This window comes from Puntigrus tetrazona, chromosome 3 (genome assembly GCF_018831695.1).
Source record: "Puntigrus tetrazona isolate hp1 chromosome 3, ASM1883169v1, whole genome shotgun sequence".
In the NCBI taxonomy this organism is placed as follows: domain Eukaryota; kingdom Metazoa; phylum Chordata; class Actinopteri; order Cypriniformes; family Cyprinidae; genus Puntigrus; species Puntigrus tetrazona.
The window spans coordinates 19,121,551-19,128,960 of NC_056701.1; the positions used below are offsets into that span (position 1 = coordinate 19,121,551).

General features: G+C 39.6%; 1 protein-coding gene across 1 annotated transcript; it reads left to right on the top strand.

Moving 5' to 3' along the window:
• Positions 1 to 772: 772 nt before the first annotated feature.
• Positions 773 to 7,098, top strand: LOC122341328 (transmembrane channel-like protein 5). Its single transcript, XM_043234685.1, has 13 exons — positions 773 to 1,028; positions 1,503 to 1,605; positions 1,698 to 1,767; positions 1,845 to 2,099; positions 3,049 to 3,191; positions 3,497 to 3,644; positions 3,723 to 3,878; positions 3,963 to 4,132; positions 4,229 to 4,304; positions 4,394 to 4,468; positions 5,402 to 5,462; positions 5,519 to 5,613; positions 7,033 to 7,098. The coding sequence occupies exons 1-13, from the start codon at positions 938 to 940 to the stop codon at positions 7,096 to 7,098; spliced, it is 1,509 nt and encodes a 502-aa protein (XP_043090620.1). The 5' UTR covers positions 773 to 937.
• Positions 7,099 to 7,410: the final 312 nt, after the last annotated feature.

Consider the following 7,410-nt stretch of genomic DNA (forward strand, 5'->3'; position numbering starts at 1 on the left):
ATGCAGTAACAGGTAAAACCCGCTGAGAGAAATGTAAATGCTTATTTGTTATTTTACGGTATTCAGCAATAACTGTTAATGAACTAAATGAAAACATAATGCAAGTAAAAATTGGCCTTTTGTCGAATTCGCCAGCAGCAACCCAAACAACAACCAAATAACAATAAAAGTATCAGGATAGCGTTTAGCTCACCTTTCTGCCATTATGTACTCCCTAATGAACAAAATACAAACAAAGCCTAGCCACAGTTAGGGCCTCAATGTGTGCGCCTAAAATCTTTAACTCAGTTATAGCCTGTTATTTTTACACAGCTGCAGAATCATTAACAACCCGATCTAATCCTGCCACCAAGACGCGAAGAGCTCTGCTAAATCTTCAACTCAATGACTTTACTTGCATCCCACTTTTTCACATCAACAGAACAACGAAAACCGTAAAATGACCAGAAAGGTTAACAAACCGGTTGTTCGACAGCGCAAGACCTAACGCGAAAGATTTAAAACGCAAGACAAGTTTTCTTGCGAATCACAACTTTCTACAAAGGATGAGGGATGTCTATGCATCTTATCAAAGATAAACAACAGAAGTTGTTCAGCACACGCCGTCATATTATTGCTGCTGACGAGCCTGAAGACAGTTAATGAATTACTAATGAATACCTTTTTAAATGTAACACAACACCCGGCCACAGGGTTCCTCCTGCTCGGCATTGGTTGTTGAAACCTGTCACCCGGACAACAGGACACAAAGATAAAACGAGATACAGCCCACTTGTACCTTGTATCCTACAATTAAACCACAGCTTCCTTGTTCCTCAGTGAGGTCATCAAACCCAGCAGTCTGTTATTACTGGAATATATGTATATATACACACACACACATTTAAAAGGAATTTAGTTCTTCTCGTTTGAGACAAATCTATGATCAAACCACAGGATGAGGAGGATGAGCGCCTTTCCACAGCAAGGCACAGCTCTGGGAAACCTGGGACTTACCGCGAACGAAATCCGACAGGAAACTGAAAACAGTAAGTCATGTTTTACGGAGCTATATATATATATATATATATATATATATATATATATATATATATATATATATATATATATATATATATATATATATACACACACTTGAGTCGATATGAATTCCCACCACCAGGATTTTTGCTTAATAAACAGCTAACTGTACAATATTATTACGAATACTTTAAAATGTGATTTATTCTTCAGATGGCAAAGTTGCATTTTCAGTAGCTGTTATTAAGTCTTCTATGTCACATGATCCTTCAGTAATCATTCTGATTAGCAGATCTGGTGTTCATAAAAACATATCTTATTATTATTATCAACTCAGTTGTGCTGCGTATTTTCTTTTGCTTATTTATAGGTTTATTATTATTATTATTATTATTATTATTATTATTATTATTATATAAATAGGAAGTTTGAATGAAGAGTAGTTTTAGATGTGAACTAACTGAAGATACTTGTGATCCCAGATACATCTGAACTGGTATCTGACCTGGTTAACCTGTCAGCCACAGCCAGATTTCAAGCCATACGATCATTACCTAAGCCGTTTTACGAGAAGAAAACAATCAGGTTAACGTTTTTTTTATAATCACACGTTTATGCAGTATTTCCTACGATGCTGACTTTCATCTAAACGTAAACTTGCGCGCTTGTCTCGACAGGGACAGAGTGAACTCTGTCAAACTCTCAAAGGCCATCCTCGCCCCAGACTGTCGTCAACATGTGTCTCGGGTACAAAGTTAAATGCGATTTTTAAGTACAGATTTGTGCCGCATGATATTTCAAGTCCAATAAAACCCCACTCGCAGTCTTTCCGCAGATTTCGTGCCAGCTTGGCATCAGCCAGGCAGCATTTGATTATATGGCAGGACACTCTGAAGGAGATCGGCGGCAGGTTTGGCACATCTGTCCTCTCCTACTTCTTGTTCCTTAAGTGGCTGCTGAAGTTCAACCTCTTTCTCCTCATCATCAACTTCTGCTTCATCACAATCCCACAAATTGTGCACGCTCCCAATATCAGCAGCATCACAGGCTTCAGAGGACTTGAGCTCCTCACTGGGGTGGTGAGTCCAAATACACTAAACTTAACACTTTACAAAAAGGTTTCATTTGTTCACATAAGCATGCACTAACGATGAGCATTTAAGGTAAACGACTGTATAAACATTCATTGTTAATTCATGCCTGCTCATAATCGTTTAATATTAATTTATACAGCTTTAAAGCTTACAAATATATAAGCATGTATGTGTGTAGATTCTCTGTATTGAATGCTGTAAAAATAGGACTAAACACATGTTAATTGATGCATTAGCTTATCTTCAAGGAACAGTTCACCCAAAAATGAGCTATGTTACCCTCAGGCCATCCAAGATATAGATAAATTAGTTTTTTCTTCAGAACAGATTTGGAGAAAAATGGGATTGTTGTTCACCAATGGGTGCTCTGAGGTGATGATGATCCACGTCCAAAGCTGTGCTTTTATAAGAAACAAATACATCAAGACTTTTTAACTTTAAATCGTCCATTGTTCATAATCCCTTCTCCAGTGAAAAAAGTACTTAACTTTCACTGACATATTTGTTTAGAAATGTATTGGACTTTTTTTCACTGGAGAAAAAATGTTATGAAGAGACAACTTGTATTTTATTCTTACAAACAGGCAGTTTTTCACTTTAAATTGCATTATTTGATGGACTGTAACTTTTTGAGATTTTAACTCATGACCTGGAGTCACGTGAATTACTTGTGGATTATTGTGATGTGTTTTATCAGCCGTTTGGACTCTCAATCTGACGGCACCCATTCACTGCTGAGAATGCATTGGTGAGCAAGTGATGTAAATTTATCCAAATCTGTTCAGTGGAAGAAACAAACACGTCATGGGTGGCTTCAGAGTAAATAAATTACATTTTTGGGTGGAGTATTGACTTAAATTAAATCAACCTAATTGTCAAGTGTTCATTACACAAAACTTCGGGTTTGAACAGTGCCAGTATCTCTTTTCGACAGGGTTATTTCAACCAGACGGTCTTGTTCTATGGTGGTTACGATGGTGAAGTAATCGCATCCAAACCTGCCTACAACATGCAGTTGGCCTATTTTTTCACTGTAGCTGCATATCTGGTGTTGTGTGGGGTGTCTCTTATCTACAGGTAACACATTTAGCAGTACGGTAGGTTATTAAAGCCTTTAAGGCACGCAAGAAATACAAAGCTCGTTTTGTTGCTAGGTCACTTCCTGCTGAGCATTTACATGTTTTCCCAGACGTCACATATGGGAATATAGATATGTTCAAGTCAATGGCTGATTGTTTCACTAAAAATATGGACGTTTGAATATTTACGTCCTGGGACTCAAAGGTCACCATATGAATAGAAGTACTGAATGATGCAACAAACTAGCATTTCAGTGCCTGAAGGGAATGCAGAACGATCTGGTTTTCTTTCCTCCTCCTCAGCATGTCCAGATCCTTCCAGAACAACTTTGTGCTGGAGACAGGACCCGTCTCTGAAGGAGCGTGGCGTCTCCTGTGCAGCTGGGATTTCAGTGTTGTCAATGAAAAAGCAATACAGTACAACAAGAACAATCTCGCCATTCAGCTGAAGGTTCATACCTGTCCGTGTCTTCTTGTAGATGTCATCACTATTCGGTTTCTTTCGGCTCATTTTGCACATGTCTTCCAGGAGTCCTTATCAGAAAGGTTACAGGTGAAAAACAAAACGTCTCTGCCTGACCGAATAAAACACCTGTCTCTCCACCTTCTGGCCTGGCTACTCTCTTTAGGACTTGCCCTAGGATCTGGTGCAGGCATCTACTTCCTGGGGACAAAACAAGAACTGGCGAGTTCGTTTAGAGTGTAATAATGTCACAAAAGTATGGATTTCGCTTGCATTTCATTCTCCCGTGCATATATTTTGCTGCAGGCCTTCGGTTTCAGTCAAGATCCAAGTGATTTAGGCTCAGAGGCATCTACTCTGCTTCTGCCTGTGGTCGTGTCGCTCATCAACCTGATAGTGCCTCTATTTTACTCTCTCATCGACAAAATAGAGAGCTACTCCAACCCACGCGCAAAGATCTACATCAGCATTGTGAGGTGTGCTCATTGTTTCGTTACAGTCACCAGAAGCATCAGATTTCCATTGCTAACAATGTCAGGTGACCTCACCTTCATTGTCTGTTTTGTTTCTAGAAGTGTTATTTTGAAGATGTCCATTCTTGGTATCCTTTGCTTTTACTGGCTACACGTTGTTCCCGACAGTATCTCGGTAGGTGCACTAAGATATCATTTTATTATGAGTTAGTAGCAAAGCATGATTATGCGTCTCTTTACTCGATTGTAATCGTTTCATTCAAGTGTTGGGAGTCCTTTGTGGGGCAGAGCGTGTATCGACTGCTGATAATTGACTTCATATTCTGTCTGCTTGGCACCGCGAGTCAAACACGTGTTATTAAAACACAGCTTGATTGTTGAGGGTTCGTAGTCCACTCGACATCTGGTGCCAGCTACCAAATGGTCACTTTTAGTAGCTGGCTTCCAGATGTAATCAATTGGTTTTGCAGACCTACCTCAACAGTCAAAACACTTGATCATGTAGTACTTGTGTTTGACTCACTTGGTGCAGGAATTCCCAAAAGAAAATGCTAAGCAGACAGAATATGGAAGCCACTCATCAGCAGTCGATACACGCTCTGCCCCACAAAAGGACTCCAACACTTCTGAATGAAACGACATAATCGTATAAAGAGATGCATAATCATGCTTATACTAACTCATAATAAATGATATCTTAGTGCACCTACTGAGATACTGTTGGAACAACGGTAGCCAGTAAAAGCAAAGGATAACACAAGAATGGACATCTCAAAAATAACACTTCTAGAAACAAAACAGACAATGAAGGTGAGGTCACCTGATATTGTTAGCAATGGAATCTGATGCTTCTGGGTGTGACTGTAACGAACAATGAGCACACCTCAATGCCATGGTAGATCTTGCGCGTGGGTTGGAGTAGTCATTTGGGTCATGAGAGAGTAAATAGAGTGTACCAGGTTGGGATTAGGTTTACATACGACCACAGGCAGAATAAGAGTAGAGCTCTGAGCCTAAATCACTCTGGATCTGACTGGAAACCGGCCAGCAAAATATGACGGGAGAATGAAATGCAAGCTTAAATCCACACTTTTGACATTATTACACTCTCAAATCTAACTGCCAGTTCTTGTTTTGTCCCCAGGAAGTAGATGCCTGCATCTGAAATCCTAGGGCAGTCCAAAGAGTAGCCAGGCCAGAAGGTGGAGAGACAGGTGTTTTATTCACAAAGAGATCACGCTTTTTGTTTTTCACCTGTAACCTTCATGACAGGCTACAGGCACGAGCCGAAAGAAACCGAATAGTGATGACATCTACAAGCATGACACGACAGGTATGAAACCTTCAGCTGGAATGGCAGATTGTTCTGCTGTACTGTATTGTCTTCAGCTGACAACACTGAAATCCCATTGCAGGAGACGCCACGCCTCAGAGACGGTCCTGTCTCCAGCACAGTTGTTCTTGAAGGATCTGGACATGCTGGAGTGAGGAGGAAAGAAAACCAGACGTTTCTGCATTCCTCTGTGTACTGAAATGCTAGCTTGTTGCACTATCTAGTACTTCAATTCATATGGTGATCTGAGTCCCAGGACGTAAATATTCAACGTCTGGCATAGGGAACAATCAGCCATTGATTGAAGTTTACTAGTTATTCCCATATGATGTCTGGGAAAATATGTAAATGCTCAGCAGGAAGTGACCTAGCAACAAAACGAGCTTTGTATTTTTGGTGCCTTTAAAGGCTTTAATAACCTACTGTACTGCTAAAATGTGTTACCTGTAGATAAGAGACACCCCACACAAATACCAGACATGCAGCTACAGTGAAAAAATAGGCCAACTGCATGTTGTAGGCAGGTTTGGATGCGATTATCACCATCGTAACCACTCATAGAACAAGACCGTCTGCTGAAATAACTCTGTCGAAAAGAGAGATACTGGCACCGTTCAAACCCGAAGTTTTGTGTAATGAACACCTGACAATTAGGTTGATTTGACCGTGTCATTACTCCACCAAAAATGTAATTTATTTACTCTAGTCCCATGACGTGGTTTGTTTTTCCACTGAACAGATTTGGATAAATTTACATCACTTGCTCACCAATGCATTCTCAGCAGGAATGGGTGCCACTAGATTGAGAGTCCAAACGCTGATAAAACATCGCAATAATCCACAAGTAATTCACGACTTGCGTCATGAGTTAAAATCTCAAAAAAGTTACAGTCCATCAAATAATGCAATTTAAAGTGAAAACTGCCTGTTTGTAAGAATAAAATACAAGTTGTCTCTTCATAAACATTTTTTCTCCAGTGAAAAAAGTCTAAACAGCATTTCTAACAAATATGTCAGTGAAAGTTAATACTTTTTCTTACTGGAGAAGGGATTATAAATAATGGACGACGAAAGTTAGAAAAGTCTTGATGTATTTGTTTTGCAAAAGCACAGCTGACGGATCATCATCACCTCAGAGCACCCATTGGTGAACAAATAACCCATTTTTCTCCAAATCTGTTCTGAAGAAAAACTAATTTATCTATATCTTGATGGCCTGAGGTAAATATAGCTCATTTCTTGGGTGAACTGTTCTTGGAAGATAAGCTAATGGTCAATTAACATGTGTTTAGTCCTATTTTATGTATTCAATATGAGAATCTACATAAGATGTTATATATTGTAAGCTTTGAAGTCAGGTATAAATTAATATTAAACGATATGAGCAGGCAAGTGAATTAACAATGAATGTTTCATACAGTCGCTACTCAATGCTCATCGTTAGTGCATGCTTATGTGAACAAACAAACCTTGTAAAGTACAAGTTTAGTGTATTTGACTCACCACCCCAGTGATGGAGCTCAAGTCTCAGCTTCTCTGTGATGCTGATATTGGGAGCGTGTACACCTAGGGATTGGGTGATGGCTATGAAGTAGATGATGAGGAGGAAGAGGTTGGAACTTCAGCAGCCACTTAAGGAACAAGTGAAGTAGGAGAGGACATGTGTTAAAACCTACAGCTGATCTCCTTCAGAGGTCCTGCCATATAACTCAAATGCCTGGCTGATAAGCTGGCAACGCAACCGCAGAAAGATCAAGTAGTGGGTTTATTGACTTGGAAATATCATATGCACAAATCTGTACTTTTAAAATCGATTTAACTTAACGTAGACACATGTTGACGACAGTCTGGGGCAGATACTTTGAGAGTTTGAATAGATCCCATCAATTTGCTGCGAGATGCTGCAAGTTTACGCTTAGATGAAAGTCAGCATCGAGGGAAACACTGC